Source organism: Poecilia formosa, unplaced genomic scaffold, assembly GCF_000485575.1.
Source record: "Poecilia formosa unplaced genomic scaffold, Poecilia_formosa-5.1.2 Scaffold852, whole genome shotgun sequence".
NCBI classification, from domain to species: domain Eukaryota; kingdom Metazoa; phylum Chordata; class Actinopteri; order Cyprinodontiformes; family Poeciliidae; genus Poecilia; species Poecilia formosa.
Genome location: NW_006800791.1, coordinates 38,874 through 56,842, shown reverse-complemented (window position 1 = coordinate 56,842; position 17,969 = coordinate 38,874). Strand labels below are relative to the sequence as shown.

Sequence of the window (17,969 nt, the reverse complement as noted above, 5' to 3'; positions counted from 1 at the left end):
TCCAATTTTCAGAGTTGAAAACTGGACTATCAAGTGTGAAAACTTGATAGTCCAATTTTCAGAGTTGAAAACTGGACTATCAAGTCTAAGACCTTGGGTTCCCCCAGAATGAGTTGGAGGAGACGGATGTCTGCCGTTCCCTTCTGGACCTGTTGTCCCTGAGTCTCAATCTCAAATAAGCGGAAATGAATGGTTGGATAGATGGCTCAGTCGATCCAAACTGTCAATTTTAGGTCGTATCGTCCAGCTCTGGTTGGTGCCAACAGGAACTGCTTAAATGGCTTTGTCCTGAAGACAAAATAACTTTAACACAGAAAGACTAGTTCTATCCTCTGTAGCAGTGGTTTTTAACTCTTCTCGAGGGCCGGAGACCTGTAATTTTACATGTGTTCCTTGTCCTATACAATGCAGCTGTCTGTTTTGTGTCCACAGCACCTTAGAAGGTTTCTACGTTGACGATGGTCTGCAGGGCCAGGGGCTGTACACACACGAGGACGGCGGTGTCCTCCATGGGATGTATGTCGATGGTGAACTCAACGGACCGGCTCAGGAGCTGGACGTAGATGGCCGCCTAGTCTTTAAGGGTCAGTACAAAGACAACATCCGCTGTGGGGAGTGCTGGATCTACTATCCTGTGAGTGAGCCGAGTGCACTAATGGTTCTTTACTCTGAAGGACAGCTGTCATTTCATATGTGTGTTGGTGTGTGCGTGTTGGTGTGTGCTGTGGTTAGGATGGGGGCTGCGTGTTCGGGCAGGTCAATGAGGACGGGGAGATGACTGGCAGCTCCATAGCCTACATCTACCCAGATGGCTGCACGGCTCTCTATGGAAGCTTTGTGGACGGGGAGATCATCGAGGCTCACCTCGCCACACTGACCTCCAACCGGACCGGAAGGCCACGCTTCCAAATCGCTCCAAACAGTAAGATTTCATCTTGCATTTCACACGTAATGGAAACGTGCCATAGACAGAGTACGTATGTTCTCTAATTTAACTGATCTTGAGTTATTTTTCTAAGAGAAATGAGCAAAACTTTCAGTCTCTAGATGTAGAAAGCTGGGAGAGGAAAAGACTCCCAGCTGTAACTGCAGCCAGACCTGGTTCTGTGAAATATTACTCAGTGGTTATGAAAGGTTTGTTTTTTTACATATTCATTTGTAAAAGGTCTCTTCTGTACTGCTTTATTTAATTCCTATAGTGTTTGTTAGTGTTTTCTTTTAATAATTTATGTGAAAAAGTGTGCATGCTGTTAGCTGGACTCAAACAGGAATTGCTGCAGAATTGGTGTGATTGAGCAGGTGACATGATGATTTCATGTGACCTGCAGGTCCAGTCTACTCCTATGACAAGTCCACCTCCACCTGCATTGCCACCCATACTCTGCTGCCGGACCCGTATGAGAGTCAATGGTAGGGCCACTCTGAGTGATGAAGTCACACTGTGGAATGACAGTGGTTGTTCCAACAAGCTGGATCAGAACCAGAACCATTTGGAACCTTGTGTGTTCCCTCTCTGTCAGGGTGTTTGTGGCAGAGTCTCTGATTAAAGGAGCCGGTCAGGGACTGTTTGCCAAGGCAGTTGCTGGGCCGGGTACCGTCATGGCTTTTTATAACGGAGTTCGGATCACGCATTCTGAGGTATGGTGCACTGCTTCCACGGAAACGAAGATATGTTGGAATGACACAAAACAAATACACTGAAAGGGGAAATTGACAAAATGTAGCAAATTTGATTTATTGATAAAAAATGATTACTAAATGACTTGTTGCTTTGTCAGGTGGACAGTCGGGACTGGGCTCTGAATGGAAACACCATCTCACTCGACGACGACACTGTGATCGATGTCCCACAGCCATTCGACCAGACAGAGAGGTACTGCGCCTCTCTGGGTCACAAGGCCAACCACTCCTTCACTCCCAACTGCCAGTATGAGCCGTAAGTAGAAACGACGAGAAGGAGGAGTGTCGGCTTTTAAAATATGGGTCCATAATCAGATCAGGCACTCAGCTACACGCAATGGATCCTTCAAGTCATTCAGAATCTGATTATTTTTTTGTGTTTTTGTTTGTTGTTTTTTTTTCTTTCTTTTTTTGCTTGGTCAGTGTGGATTGGTCATCAACCAATCCAACAAAAAAAAATCCAATAATCTTCTAATCAGTAAATACACCATACGTAGGAGCTAGCACATCGTACAGCAACATAAAAGTTATGACTGAGAGAAGCCATTTTCTGTTTCAGTTTATGTTTACAATGAAGTCACAGGAAGCACAAAGATGCTGGAAGCTATTTAAAGGGGCAGCGTTATGTAAAATCAACTATTTTAGCTTCATGTCATGTTGGAATTTCTATTGCCTCGTCAAAAACATCAAACATTCTCAGACATGCATCAGTCTTTCATGCATGTCTGATAACTTTTTTCATCTCCATGGCAACCATTCAGGTGTGCAAAATGCCTAGTTGGATCTAGCACCGACTTTGAGACGCAGCTCCTCCTCGGAGCTGAAGTTTTTTTAAGCTACTGATCTTCCCCATGACTACCCCATTCATCTCCTTCAGACTAGCCAGGAACTATTAGCATGCACCTGGTGGAACGGCACATCTGCTGATTTCATTATACGAGGTACTTCTCAGTACAGAGCTGGTGAAGGCTTGACTTCCTGAAGGGGAATGTTGGAAAGACCAGGACTTTCTTAAAGAGACAGAGGCACAATTTTAAGGTGTTAAATTACAATGTCAAATTTCTTTTCAAGTCATATTTGATGCGTATAGCATTTTAATAGGATTGTGCTGTAAAATGTCATGGCTGGAAAACACATAATACTGCCCCTTTATTTATATATATATATGTATGTATATATATATGTATATGTATGTATGTATATATAAAAATTCAAAAAATTCCTTTCTCACCCTCTGCGGGTGGTCTCTTTCATCCTCTGAGCTTGAGGGTTCTGCGCAGTATCTTGGCTGTGCCTAGAACTGCACATTTCTGGACTGAGATGTCTGATGTTGTTCCTGGGATCTGTTTTAGCCTCTGCTCCAGTTTGGGGGTGACTGCCACGAGGGCACCGATGACCACAGGCACTGCTGTGGTCTTCACCTTCCAGGCCTTTTCCAGTTCCTCTCTGAGGCCCTGGATATATATAAAGACATTTATTACAATAAAGACATTGTAACATCACTTTACAGTCATGCAGCCTCTTGTGCTACAGCACACACTTTCCGCTCACTCACACACACACACTCACAAAATAAGCAGTGGGAGAAGTTATGAGGATTATTACTTCCACGTTGTTGATGGTGGTGAAATATATATATATTTCTGTTTAAATTGAAATTGTGTTGTGGAGCTGTGATTGCACATCCCACATGTAAGGAGGTTTTCTGTTTCATGAGTCAAACAATTGGAATACGGTAAAAATACTTTTTTGTCTGTGTTTACATACAAAATTCTCTGAACAGGCAGCTCCTTCAGGAATAACCGTTGTCTTCCCCTCCCTGTCCATGATTATCTTCTGGACATGTCCACTCAACTGTCCCCCCCATGATTGTGTCCTACTGGCCCAGAGTGAGACACCGTTTAGAGGTCTAGAACCCAAACACCAGATCAGACCACAGTCGACATTTCTCTAGGAATAGAACTGCTATAAAGTGCAATCCATGTTGGATACAATGTTGGTTTGTTATCTATAGCAACTAGGAAATGTCCGTTGTTCCAGTATGTTATCTTTTTGCATTTTCAGTTTGTTTCTTATGTACGTCTGTCTCTCTGCTCAGGTTTCTCCACCCTCGTTTTGGACCGATTAAGTGCATCCGAACACTCAAGGCTGTGCAGAAAGACGAAGAGCTCACAGTTGCCTATGGTTACGATCATGAGTCGTTGGGGAAAAACGGCCTGGAGGCTCCTGATTGGTACAAACATGAGCTTGAGGTTTTCCAACAAAGATAGGCAGCTCCTGTGAGCCACTGAAAACCCAGAGGAAGACCCCCAAAATCCCCAAGTCCCAAACTGGAGCTGCCACTTCATAAAACTCCTGGAGCACTGCTGTAGCTGCTGACCTTCCAAACTGCTTTGACCAGAGCGACACAAGAACTATGCAAGAAACCAAGTGATCTTAGAGGTCGTTGTTCTGACTGGAAGTGCTGCTTCATCTCATGTTTTAAGATTCACATGTTCATCACTGGTGCTTCTAGACGTCATGGAAACCCGTCGTTTTCATTAGGTCAATTTACACGACAGAACTCTGTTTAGGTGTTTATTGCAGATCTGACCTCCTGCCCAGACTTACATTGCCTTAACATGTCTGTTGACTTGACATGTGAAATATGTTAGTGATTATTGTATTTATTAAAAGTTACGCGAATTATGTTTGTGAAGGACTCAGAAGAAATGTGTGGACTTTCTGCTACACATGAAAGAATTTAGCTTTCAAAATCTGTACACCCCAAATAATGAATTGCCCCAAAATAAACCAAACCATATCCATTCTAATGCTTCTTTTTTCAATTTTCTTTTCTTTCACTGAAACTCATTGTGATTAAGTTTTAAAGTTCCTTTTATTTTTAGCCTGCTGTTCTATGATTCTTCAGTCTATAAACAAAAGTAACTTTAAGACTTAAGCCAAAGTATTTCAGGAAAAGAACAAATGGTCCCATATGGTGGTGGCAGCATAGTAGTCTGGTTGCTTTGCTGCTTCCAGATTCTGGATGGTTTGCTAGTTATAGAACCCTCAGTTCTGCTCACAAGAAGAAAATTCTGGAGAATTTTTAGCCATCAGTTTGTGATCTTAAGCTCAAGTGTATTTGGTTATAAAAGGTTACAAAGTTTTTTCAGAAGTAAAATAAAATTTTCAGAAATCTTAAATTATGTTGAAAAATGTCTTTGTTTGGTGTTGGCTAGATTTGCCTCGATGTCAAAGATTTTAAACTGTTTCCAAATCATGAACTGTCAGATACCAGCTTTGGTCCCATCAGCTGCACATGTTGTGTGCCGCAATATTTGTACACAAAGATACAAAGAAATACAGATGGATATTATAGACAGCTGTTTACTGAAATAAAAAAGAAATTGATTTGCAACATTTTCCAAGAACAGTTTAAATCTACTCTCAGCAAGTCCTAAAAACACAGAGAATATTGACTTTTCAAAAATTGGATATATCTTCTAAAAATAGTCTTTGAAATTTTATGAACAGCGAAAGCAAGGTTTAAAAATAAGAAAACACTAATCTCCACAAGACACCTGTCGTTTCTGTACCAGGAACGAATGGCTATAATGTGATGTGGGCGGGGTGTGTGAGCCTGAGAGTCCAGACTCTGGGCAGACATATCCCACTCTTCCCCCTCCACCTGCGGCTGGTCAGCCAGGTTAATGAATAAACAAACTTCCTGTCTCCAAACCGACACCGAAACTTCTCCGGAATACTGCCGCTGTGGTGACGAACCTGTCAATGGGACTTTTTTTTTTCTTTTTTTACAAGAAAGTTGTTTTTTTTTCTCCAGTCAATAGTTATTATTATTAATGTTTCTGAGGCAGAAACCCAACCAAACGGCGCTTAGCATCAGCCTCGCTCACACGTTTCCTTCAGAGCTTCTTTAAACCGAAACAGAAGCACAGCGGGGGGATTTCCATCTGAACATGGACCGGTACCGGTACTTCATATTCAACCAGAGGAGTGTGCTCATCCTGGGCATCCTCCAGATAGCCTGTGCGGGTGTCTGTGTCGTCTGCGGCTTAATGGACGCTGCTTTCCGCAAGAACACCCCGCTGAGCACCAGCAGGACGCCGGTGTGGGGAGGACTGGTCAGTATCACCTGGAACGCTCTGCTCGGTGAGCATCCAGGTGTCAGGATACTACGGAGTGTTATTGGTGTGTTACAGGCTCATATAGGATACCGCTTTCTAAAATATGGTAAGGATCCTCTTAAGAGAAGAATAACTATTGACAGGGTCGGCCAAAGATTGGCGGAGGCCGTGAGCAGACATTAATTTGGGGCCCCCTGTTATATCAGACAGCCATACACTGTCAGGATAGCATACATGCAGTGAGTACGCATGCCCGCGCATGCGCATTAAGAAGTCCGACCGTCAGCGGAGTTGTCGGTTCAGCATATGCAACAAGTTATGACGAAAATAAGTCATTAAATTGTTTATAATATGATAACTAGTATGTATATTTTTTGTTCATGAAATTTGGCCTCAGCTCAGATACAAATAGGGAAAAAATATTAAATTGAAAATTATGAAAATTGTCAATCATGAAAATTGACCTTTCATAGTTAATTACGGTAATAATTTATGCTATTATCACATTAGGATCCTCGCTCACACTGCTTTCTGTTGTTTTCAGATCATGGCCTGTCATGGTGTGCTGGCGCTGTTTGCATCCCAGAGGAAGAATGCCTTATTGGTGAGTTTCTAGCTTCTGAACTCTGCTTCTCTTTAGGAAGCAGAGTTCTGGTACATATGGCAAGCTCAGAGACACCTCTTCAGTCTGTGTCGACATGGCAACCTTCTGACTCTAAGCTCAGTGACCTCTTCCTGTTTGATGCCTGACAATGCCGAGGCACTGTTAACTTTTTACGAGGACTGGTCGATATGGCTGAAAAACATATCATGATATAAACACTTCATATCAGTTGATGCTGATAATTATGGATTAGTTTTTGTTTTAAATACCTGAAATGCCGTCAAGCTGGTGACATGGTCTTTGTTGTTTAATCCTCAGTTTACTCTGGAGCTTTTGAGTCGTTTTCTACTTTCACTCCATGCTGCTGCTGTTTATTTCTAAGCTGCTAAGAGGCACAGTGGTGAAACCTGAAACTGCTGCTGCGCATGGTACTCAGCAGGCTGTTGCTAGGAAACCAAAGAGTGAGTGAGTGAGTTACTTTATGCCACCAACCTAGCTTAGCTGGCTTGTGATAGGTTGAGCGGCAGTGTTGGAGAAAGTACTCAAAAAATTTACTTAAGTAAAAGTACAAATACACAGTCAAAAATGTACTCAAGTAAAAGTCAAAGTACCACATNTTTCTAAGCTGCTAAGAGGCACAGTGGTGAAACCTGAAACTGCTGCTGCGCATGGTACTCAGCAGGCTGTTGCTAGGAAACCAAAGAGTGAGCGAGTGAGTTACTTTATGCCACCAACCTAGCTTAGCTGGCTTGTGAGAGGTTGAGCAGCTAAAGCCTTTCCTCTACCTACATCCCCCAGAATGCTTTTCTGGATCAGAGTTCAGTGAAAATTTTATTGGACATATTTTCTGTTGATATTGATGATTTTCTGTTGGGATATATATTGTTACTGATTTATCGTCCACCGCTACTTTTTACGAATTTTCAAGTTTTGACTTTTCAGAGTCAACGGCACCTCCAGGGACGTTTCAGATGGATGGATGGATGGATGAATTTATTGATTGATTGATTTGTCAATTTATTTTTTATTGGGTTTTACATTTATGTCTGGATTGCAGAAGATGACCCTGTATGCCTAGCTTTGACCTGAATTTGACTCTCCATGGGGGGCAGTTGAGTGAACGTTTCTCCAGAGGGGGTCATGTTCTCCCCTGCTCACACTTTTGAGGGCGCCACTGTTCAGAGTCAGTCAAATCTCTTAGTTTTTGGCAATTTTGTAGCTTTTATTCTGAATTCTTTTACACACCTTGACATAGATGATCTCCTTAGGCAGCACCTTCCCTCATTGCACACATGTACATCTCTCTCTCTGTTGTTCAGTAGATTTTTCAATACGTTGATTTCCCTCAGGTCAGCTGCATGGTGGTGGCTGCAGGACTCTCCTGTGCAGCTGCAGTTGTCATCTTCGGCTACTCCTGTCTGACGTTGACCTATGGGGAAGAGGACGAAGACGTCTTCCACCAGCACAAAAGTGCCAAAGTGGTAACTACCGCACACAGCCAGCTGCATTCAGAGCTCTTCATTTGGAGGAACTTCAAGTACACACACTATGTCTGCTGTTTCACAGCCTTTCTAGCCTCTGACAGCAGTGACAGTAGCTGCTGACTACAAACCAGACAAGTTGAAGTGATTCATGCTTCTGAATCTTCTTTTATCTTGGTGGAACATGGTTTTAAGTGTGTGGCATGGCTCTGGAAGTATTTGTACCTAACAACAGCACACTGTGTTACACTGATATTATTTCTGTCTCCTATTCTAACTCAGACATTTGTTCTCCATCGGATGGTGAAAGGAGCCAATGCCACCATCATCCTGACCTGCACCATCAGCCTGGTTCTGTCCTCCCTCATTGGTTATGTGGGTTTCCGGAGTCTTCCATGCTGTGGCTGCTATGATTCCAGGACTGGACTGGTACGGACTGGTAGCCCACCGCCTCTCTGTGTGAGGCTTAAAGGGTTAATCATATCATGGTACAATGTTTCTCCAAAGGTCATGCTGTTGTGTCTGTCAAAGTTGCTAATAGTCCAAATAACTAATGTCTCAATTTAATCAATACTAGAAAATGTATTGATTTAAAATAACAGACTCTTAGCCCTTTATCATCCTGTGTTGTAAGTTTAACTTGCTAACGTGACAGAAAGAAAATATATGTGACTCTGTATCCAACAGGACTAACACAAAAGGATTCAGGGGAACTTTCTTATAAAGGCAGATGGGGGGGAAAAAAAAGGAATACCAAAGAATGACACGTGCTAGCTATGCTAACACTGATGCTTGAAAGCAGCCTAAAATGGACAGTGAAGCTCCTGTATCTGTGATGTAGTAAACTTCATGGAGCCACAAACAAACACTACCTGTTTCACCCTGCAGCGGTCAGAGATGTTTTCATTTGGATCCTTGAGTTTTTTACTACATGCGCCGTCCAGTGGGATTGCGCTGACCTCGCATGCGCTTTTGCAAGGGATTTTTTGTGTAGTTTCGGAATATGATGGTTCCCCGGTGTCCCATCATGAGATTTGCTGCACTCCTCATAAGCATTGCGCTAAGACTGCAGGAGGGCTACATATTAGCTTCACGGACACATGCAGCCCTGTGATGGGCTGCAGTCGGTCGGAGCTCCACCATCAAGACAGCCTCACGAAGTTCAAAACTCCCCAATTTTTTGTTCTAATCTGCGTGATTAGACAGCTCAGACTCAGGTAAGGATGAGGCACTGTGTAGAATAAGATGTATTATAGGAATTTGTCACAAGTGTAGGAAATGGACACAGTCAATGAAATCTATGAAATCTCAATAGTGACAAAGGCAAAATGCTTCCCTGTAATTTGGCATATCCACCTAAATCCCCACCCACCGTTTAATCCACTCCACCCAAGACTGAAATCAGAAAGGTACGTGTCATGGAAACAGTTCCTGTTGCTATCAGTTGGGAAATTGCTCCTAATCCATGAACCCTTAGCAATAAACCACACAATCCTTGACCCGGTGCCCCTTCACTGCCTGCCAGCTCACATGAGCAAAGGACAGAATGTGTCAGTGATTAGATCACCACCACATGATTTAATTTAGTCAGTACCATCATGTTTATGAAGCATGGCAGAGAGCGAGAACCAAACCCAGCTCAGTCTGGTCTGTAAGTGAGGTGTTTTATATTTGGTGAACTCTGCTCAAGTAATAATAATGCTCCATACTCTAAAGTTCAACACTGAATTTTGAATCATGTTTCCATTAACCTCTTTTTTTTAAGTATCCAATTAGAAAAAGTCAATGGAAACAAGAAACGGCACAATTTTAAATAACTTCCTCAGTTTCACAAAAAACGTTTTCACGCTCACTTGAGGTGGCTTTTGGCTTTTCTCAAACAGTTAATGTGCTACAGTGGAGATGGAAACACATTACATCAGCCTGATTCTGAAACATTTACCTCACACTACTGATTAGTTACAATCACTAGAGTTGCATTTCTTTCTCTGCTTCTCTGGACAGCATGCAACATTACCAATACTACAGACATGACAGGACAACTTCAACATGTCCCAAGCAACACATTCCTGAACGTCTCTCTGTTTTCCTGAGATGTGTGGTCCATGCTAGTCTGTTTATTACAACCATGCATAATGTGAATATCTCATGAAATCACACTTTGGTGTGATTTGCCTGGTTGATTTGCTCTATTCTTTAGCAGTTAAACGGTCAGAATCTAGTGTATTAGCATATACAATAGCTTCAAAAACTCTGGTCTGAACTGCCCAACCTTAGCTTGGAAATAAAAAGTGTTGTATTTCAAATGTTGCAGTTTGTGTCCCATGTTTTAATTTAAAAAGCATCCATCAAGTATCACCTCCCTGAAATGTTATCGTCTGTTTCAGGAGACCCTGGTTCCTCAGAGTGATTCTGGAGACACTGAGTTGATATGTACTTGGCAAGGTAAGCCATCCAATCAAACATGGTCTGTTTGAGTGACAGTGTGTGGAGCTCCAGACACAGTGAAAGTCTTAATGTAAAAGTAAAGACATATTGTCAGTATTGTTTTTCATGCATGGTGCATGTCAAGCCTGTTATGTTTTCAGATAAGTTTTGTTACCCAATATTTATCCTTGTTAAGGTGTTTGTTTGTGATATCATTAACACTTTTAATCAAGTTAATTGCAGGGTCTGCTTTTAATCAGAATTAATGGAATTTTAATCCAAAGCATATCAACAAAGTAAGCAACATTTTTAGTTCAAAAACATTTTTTGCTGTTAAATTAGTTGTCATAACAAAGATTTCTTGTTTTAATCTGTTCTCCAGGTTATTCAGCCATCATAATAGGGCAAAGCACTATTAAAAAATACTTCTGATATCTGGTTTAACATTAGTGTTGTGGCCGTCAATGCTGTTGCTACATGTTTAGCATTGAGATGCTATTATGGGCTTGAATAGCTTCACTGACAGGTTAACTCTTTTTAGCACAGCCAGAACACAGTAGTCTTCTAATGTCCCATTAGATCTTTCTTTGAAACAGAAATCCTCAGTTTGCCAAGAGAAACAGCTTTGTCGTCCATCGCTGCTGTTTGCATGTCACTTGTGCATCAGATTTACTGGTGTACCAGAAACACATGAATACAAAGGTTTCAGCTATGAATTTTGGTATGGTTAAAAAGAACTGTGGTGAAATTTTTAACATGTTAAAATCAATGTAAGTAACTCGTTAAGGTCCTGACCCTAAATATTGCCCATTCGGTATGTCTCAGCCGTCTTGTGATGTAGATCTCCTGTATGTCCAGCAGGTGGTGATGACAAACTTTTCAACTCTCCTCAAACATCTGCTGGAGTCACTGAAGAGGAAGAGGAGGCTCCCTCTAACCTTCCTCCATACAGCAGACTGACCTGACCCAGAACCCAGCAGCTCTGTAAACGGTTCCTGACCATCCAGCTGGTTTCATCACCACTCTAAGAACAGTTTCAGTGCTCTAACAGCCAATGAAGTTAAAGATCGGTCAGACTGATCAGTACAGCTTCCATCAGTTTCCCTTTAACTCCCTCTATTCTCTGAATCTAAAAGTTATGATTTTATTGTGTTTAATAAATACATTTGAACAGTAGTTTGTTTTTGAACAATTGACAACTTAAGATGACACTTGTCTCAAACATTTATTGCAAGGTGATGTATGGTGAAAGGAAGCACGTTCCTGTTTAAATTTGTTCCAAGGTGCAGCTGTCAGTCTGTTTTCAGTCACATCCAGAGCAGCAGCAGTATTTCCTGACGAAACATGATGCAAATGGATCAGATTCAGAGGAAAGCACTCAGTCTGGCTTGTGCTGACAGGCCACAGAAAGGCTTGATTAGGTTCTTCATGTGAACAGAAAGTCCTGAGAGACGGCGACGAAGTGAAGCGTGAGGCGATCATCAGCAGAACCACAGGACCAGCTGTGGTCACACAGTAGCTTAAAACAAACAAGATGCAGGTTGGTGCTATTACTGTATGAATATACAAGCTTATTCCATATTTAGGAAAACACTCTTCTACATACACGATGGAGCACAAGCCTGAATAAAGTGTCTGATTCCTAGTGCATTCTAGTGGCAAAAGGCTCCAGATCTATGATGAAATAATTGAAAATAGGGAAAGGCTTCATTGTCCCATTCAATACAGGTTTTGATCCACTTCAGCTGGTGAATTAAAGGGATAGCTAATATTTTAGAGTTGTGTTGCAGAGTAAAGTCCTACCTGCAATATACAGACATTTAAGTCAGAGCAGCTAAATCAAAGGAGGGTGATTAGCATTGCTTGCTAACAGTTGATGGTGCCATCCAGGACATAATACATAATAATTTTAAGCTGTTAGCAAGTCATTACCATCATGAGACTGATTGATGCAGCTGGCATCAGTATCCACAATGACTCTGAAGGTACTTGGTGATATGAGTTATGAAAACATTTCATTCCCTGAATAAAGTATTTTTGTATAGAAGTGAATAAGAATAAAAATCTGAATTATCCCTTTAGGTCAGCAGCTAACGCAGCACTGCATTCCTTCCTGTTGATCAATTTGTTCAGAGATGTTACAAAAGCAGGTGTGGACATTTCACTCACATTCCACTAACACTGACATCCCAGTGTTAGTGGGCCGGTTCCTAGTAACAACACACACCATAGAATAAAAAAAGAGTAACAGTTTCATTACTGTTCCAAGAAAGACTAATTTGGCTGTTTGGAAATATTTCCAGTTGCAACAAACTAAGAGTCATGGTGTGAAACCTAAAGGGCCACAACTCATCACTCTTATTAAGTAGGGATGCACAATATATCGACACTAACATCAGTATCAGCTGATATTAGTCATGTTTTAACATATCTGTATCGATTCGATACAGATAAGATAAATTATTAATATCCTCTTAAATTTGGATATCTGTGCATTCTTATTATAAACTCCTAAACAGTCACGATGACACCAAACGCTAAATATGGCAACAAAGTTGGTGACAAAAAAAAAATTTTTTTATCAGTCAAAATCAGAATCAGCAGTTTAGGCTTTTTACATATTAGTGATCAGCCAGAAAACTGCCATCGGTGCACCCCTAACTGAAACTGCTGAATCATTGTTTCTTATCACTGAGAGGCTCATACCAACCCATGCCCACTATGGAGTAGCTCAGAACCAATCCAGGAATTCACGTCGCTGGAATCCAGGCTCCAGCTAATCTGTTTTTTTTAATCTGCCATCATTCCAGCTCGTCTCTAATGAAGCACACTGTCCTCTTAAAAAACAACACCAACATAAAGCCACTGAACGGTAAAATCAATGCAAAAACAAAAACAGCTGAATGTCCAGTTGAGAATTCGTTTGATTAAACAATCACCTTGGATACCAAACCACCGTATATAAAGATTTATCAGCTTCTGTGCTCAGTGTCTTCCATTTCACTCATGTTTACTCAGATGCCCTGACATAACTGGAAAATCCAAAGAACAGGTGAGCCCTGAAGGCATCAAACCGTGCTGCCAACCAGAGTGGACCTGCCTGGACTGGTCCTCCTCCTCATCCTCTTCTCTGCTCACTAAGGTGAAGATGGTTCTGTTACAATCACTTCTGGTCTCTAACAACCAAATAAAGCACCTTCGATTGGAATTTACTGCTGAATTAAAGAATGAGTGACTACCAGGCTCCTGCAGCAGTGAGTGTCTGCTGAGGAGGTCATGAATGCATCTAAAACATGCAGGGGAGGAGTGCATGGATCAGGTTTATGAACCATTGTGCTAATGGGTTGGACAGGATATTTGGCAATGAAACGGATCATATCTGGACAACATGAGCATCTGACCAGGAAACAGCTGAGTGAAGTGATGGCATAAAGGAAATCATGTAAACAAGCAGTATGGTTCGTCTACAATGGTGTACAAGGGCCATCGTAGACAGAGAAAAACAGGAGTAAATTTCCACAAATAAACTCATAATTTTCTAGAACAAACACATGGATATTTCTGAGTTTTATAAGTCGAAAATTTGCAACTTTTAATTTCAAAATTTCTCAGTTTTTTGTAGCAAACTTTAGACTTTTTCAAACTGGGAAACTTCCGTGTTTCTTCTAGAAAATTTCTGAGTAATCTCAACATTTGAATTTTGTTCTAGTGAATTTTAAATTTTTCAGACTCAGAAAATGTCCTTATTTTTTCTAGAAAATTTCTGAGGTTAATCTCAAAATGTCTGAGTTTTTGTATGTACTCTTCCTTTCTTTTTCTATCTATCATGGCCCTAACACGCTGTGGTATTCATCAGTGCTCTGAAGTTTTCCTCTCCTTGCTCCAGGTCTGGACAGCCAGTGAAGTTTGAGTCCTCAGCAGCTGCTGCAGCTCCACCCTCTGCCTCCGCCCCCGTCACTGCCGTCATTCCTCCCTCCGCTCAGGGTTATGGTGCCCCCCGACCCTTCAGGCGGCTGGCTCAGCACTAGAGGCTTCTGGGACTTGAGCTTGTGTGCCACAGTCATAAAGATGGCCTCGACGTGGTCGCTGTCACGGCAGCTCCCGTCTCCCAGGCTGTTGGGGCTTTTGGCGGACGTCTCAAACAGCGGCATAGAGTGAGTGTCCGCAAACTGCTGCGCTACGTCCGTGCCCACCTGGACCGAGTCCTGCAGGTCGCACTTGTTCCCCACCAGGATCCTGGGCACCTCGGTTCCCAGGGCATGCTGCTTGCACTCCTCGATCCAGGCGGGCAGGCTGCGGAAGCTGGCGGTGTTGGTCACATCATAGACAAACACCACAGCATGGACGTTGCGGTAGTAGTGCTGCACCATGGACTTCCTGAAGCGCTCTTGGCCGGCAGTGTCCCACAGCTGAATCTGGGGGGACAGAGCAGCCTCGTTATTTAGTTAACACGAAGTAAACCAGACTCTAGAAGCTCTGCTGCTTCCTCCACAGGACTGGGAGCGGTGGATAATAACAAGCAGCAGAGAGGAGGCAACATTCAATAAACCTCTGTTTCTTCCAACTAACTGAACATGTTATTTATCCATTATCAATTATTAGCATTACTATTATTTATACTTATAGTATAGTGAAACATCACGGGTTGTTAGCTGTAGTTAGTACTAATTGAACATGTTTTTTATTATCTGTTTATTAGTTATTAGCATTACTATTATTTATACTTATGGCATAGTGAAACATCATGGGTTGTTAGCTGTAGTTAGTACTAATTGAATGCTATTTATTAACTATTTATTATCAATTATTAGCATTACTACTATTATTAGGACTCGTGGCACAGTGAAATACTGTTATTGTTAGTCCACTACAGACCATGTTTACCCCACTGGATGACCTTAGATGACCCTGATGAAAACCAATGCTGTCCTGTAAATCATTACAACCAAACAGTTCAACCCAGCCTCCATCAGGCCATCAGATTGAGACCTTTAACTACACCAGAGCAGCAGAGCATGTCCACATTCAATCAGTCAAATCACATCAGCCTGTACATCCAACCAGCCAATGCTGCAAAGCAGAATGGGCAAGATACTTTTCAGCCTTCTGCTGTATGATATTCTGTTGCATGATGTTTTAATGTTTCCTGAACATTAAAACTTAAACTCAAAAATTAGAATTTGCTCTTAATCAACTGACCTGCTTATAAAAAAGTTAAAAATAAATAAAAAGCAAATGACATGGCTTAGCAGAGTTTCCCCAACAGCTGATGGTGTCATCCAGGTCATGTTACTGTGGAATATTATCTGCTGCCTGGATGTTGAGCTGTTAGCATGTCAGGACAGTCATATAGCAAACGTTTTCAGTCAGAGGCTTAAGACTGCAAGACTGACAGCTACCTAATATCCCTCCTGACCACAACATCACCATCCGTAATGACTACAGAAGTTACTCTGATTGAGTTATGGCGTAATTTAATTTAATTTACCTTTAGAATGAATAAAGTATTTTTTGTGTTGTGTGGTTTTAAGGTGAAAACATCAGCTCTTCTGTAAATTGGAGGAATATTTCTTTATATTTGGTTCTATAAGAGACGAAATAAATATTCACAGTTGCAATAGTTGCTTTTGCAATGAAATCCATTTAACCCATTATAGTTTTAGCTTTTGATATGTATTATGTTAATGAATTTTTCCGGCCTGCAGCAGTAGAACAGCCTCCTGCACCATCATGTTTACCAGACTGACGGTTTCAGTGTCTAAAAGGCCGCAGTGCACACCTTGATTTTCTCTCCGTCAATCTCCACCAGCCTCTCCCTGAAGTCCACCCCGATCGTGGCCTCGGTCTTCTCGGGGAACCTGCCCGCACAGAAACGGAAGGTGAGACAGGTCTTCCCGACGCCAGAGTCCCCGATGACTATGATTTTGAAGATCCGGGTCCTGGGCGGCGGAAGAGCCGAGCTCGTCAGGGAGCCGGACAGTTCAGCCGCGGAGCCGCTCTCTGCCATGTCGAGCCGAGACTGGGGCTGGGTGACCTCACACACCAACAGAGGCTCCTTCACTACTGCTCCCCGGGGAAAGGAAGAAAGGCGGACGCTAAAGAGCCTTCTCGAAGGCGGCTGCCTCTCACATTTACTTCCAGACTCGGACGGTGTGTAAATATCAGCTGGTAGTTATCTATGAACGGATACTGTAAATGTAAACATTGTATCTCCACCTCCGAACCACGACACCCCCGAGCACCCCCCCTGCAAAGCTGTGAAGCCACGTACTGTACTCGAAGGGATTTGCTGCTTCTTCTTCTTCTTCTTGTCGGTTTTATGGCGGTTGGCAAGAAACTTTTAGTAGCATTACCGCCACTTACTGGCATGGAGTGTGGTTCGTGATGGTCTATCTATTTATCTATAACTATATCCATCCATCCATTTTCTGAACACCCTTGTCCCTCAGCGGGGTCGGGAGGGGTGCTGGTGCCTATCTCCAGCTAACGTTCCGGGCGAGAGGCGGGGTTCTATAACTATATAGTTATAGATAAATAGATAGGGAATGTAGAGATTAAAATCATTTAACTTCTGGCTCGTTGTATTCTCTTGTCCTCCCGTACTCAATGATGCCATGCGTGGAAATAAAAGCTACACAGAGATGACAGTCAACGCTCCACGTCATACATTTTCAGAGTTTATTCTAACATTTAAAAGTATAAAATCACATTGACACTTCAAACACACTAAAACAGACATTCATTTACCTGAGACAAATGGAAAAGAAGAAGAAAGAAAGGCAAAGACATTTTTGGAGAATTGCAAAAGCAAATCTGGTTTGTTCCTCACGTGCACAAATTTTTTATAGTAAAGGCGTATTCTTCTCTGTAATTTAAGATGAGCAAAGATAAGGTGTATCTTTGCTCATCCAACCAGGAGCTGTCTCAGACTCTATTAAAAGTTAGAAACTCCCTACAATTTGTTTTCAAGATCAAACACCAGTTGTCTCCTTTATCTAAACAAGTGGAAGCAGAGCTTCTCCTCCACTGACCTGAACTCATGCTGTTTTATGACTTTTCACAGATCAGTGGAATTTCTCCTGATTGTTTCCCGCTCAAACAAAGGGCAGATCAGAAAATCTAGCAGGCAGTCTGCTGTAAATACAGGTAAAATAAAGGTTAATAGGGCATAGTAAGTTATTAATCTGAAAACTATAATTAGGCTATTTCAATCAAGACATGTTAACAACTAGGGGAGATTACAAATTAGATTATGTTTTACAGATATTCTATGTTGCATTCAGTTTTACACCAGCTATTTAAATCTTGTCAAGATGGTCAAAAGGTTAAACTCACACAAACAGCCACGACCTCATGTGAATGCTTGTTCAATCCACAGGGAGGTTAAGAACTGTGTTTTAAATGATAGAAAACTAAAAACTAAGCTATTTTAAATTCAACTTATTGTGTTATATTTAAAATAAACATCCTACAAATGAGATGCCCACTGAACCATGGAGGCAATTTACAACCAAATGTTCTTATTTTAAAACGCTGTTAATTTTATATAATATTGTACATGTGGTTAAGTTTTAAAACTAGCATATTTTAAATTTATTTTCCTAACATGAATAACAATAAAAAACAGCCACATAAAATCGTAATAGTGTG

General features: G+C 41.7%; 3 protein-coding genes across 4 annotated transcripts in view; 2 read left to right on the top strand and 1 right to left on the bottom strand.

Moving 5' to 3' along the window:
• Positions 1-4,493, top strand: part of setd7 (SET domain containing 7, histone lysine methyltransferase) — a 9,166-nt gene extending 4,673 nt beyond the window's left edge. For both annotated transcript variants that reach the window (XM_007543579.2, XM_007543580.2), the window contains 6 exons: positions 433-634; positions 733-922; positions 1,329-1,410; positions 1,521-1,638; positions 1,779-1,936; positions 3,779-4,493. In XM_007543579.2, coding sequence (XP_007543641.1) covers positions 433-634; positions 733-922; positions 1,329-1,410; positions 1,521-1,638; positions 1,779-1,936; positions 3,779-3,950 — 922 coding nt within the window. In that variant the 3' untranslated portion in view covers positions 3,951-4,493. The remainder of the gene's footprint in view (positions 1-432; positions 635-732; positions 923-1,328; positions 1,411-1,520; positions 1,639-1,778; positions 1,937-3,778) is intronic.
• Positions 4,494-5,325: 832 nt separating this feature from the next.
• LOC103131842 (uncharacterized) lies at positions 5,326-13,536 on the top strand. The gene is made up of 6 exons (XM_007543577.2): positions 5,326-5,804; positions 6,352-6,411; positions 7,761-7,892; positions 8,175-8,321; positions 10,280-10,337; positions 11,178-13,536. The coding sequence occupies exons 1-6, from the start codon at positions 5,640-5,642 to the stop codon at positions 11,282-11,284; spliced, it is 669 nt and encodes a 222-aa protein (XP_007543639.1). The 5' UTR covers positions 5,326-5,639; the 3' UTR covers positions 11,285-13,536.
• A 527-nt stretch (positions 13,537-14,063) lies between these two features.
• Positions 14,064-16,714, bottom strand: rab33ba (RAB33B, member RAS oncogene family a). The gene is made up of 2 exons (XM_007543575.2): positions 16,099-16,714; positions 14,064-14,734 (listed from the first exon to the last, which is right to left on the bottom strand). Exons 1-2 carry the CDS (start codon positions 16,324-16,326, stop codon positions 14,234-14,236), a joined length of 729 nt encoding a protein of 242 aa, XP_007543637.1. The 5' UTR covers positions 16,327-16,714; the 3' UTR covers positions 14,064-14,233.
• Between the last annotated feature and the right edge of the window lie 1,255 nt (positions 16,715-17,969).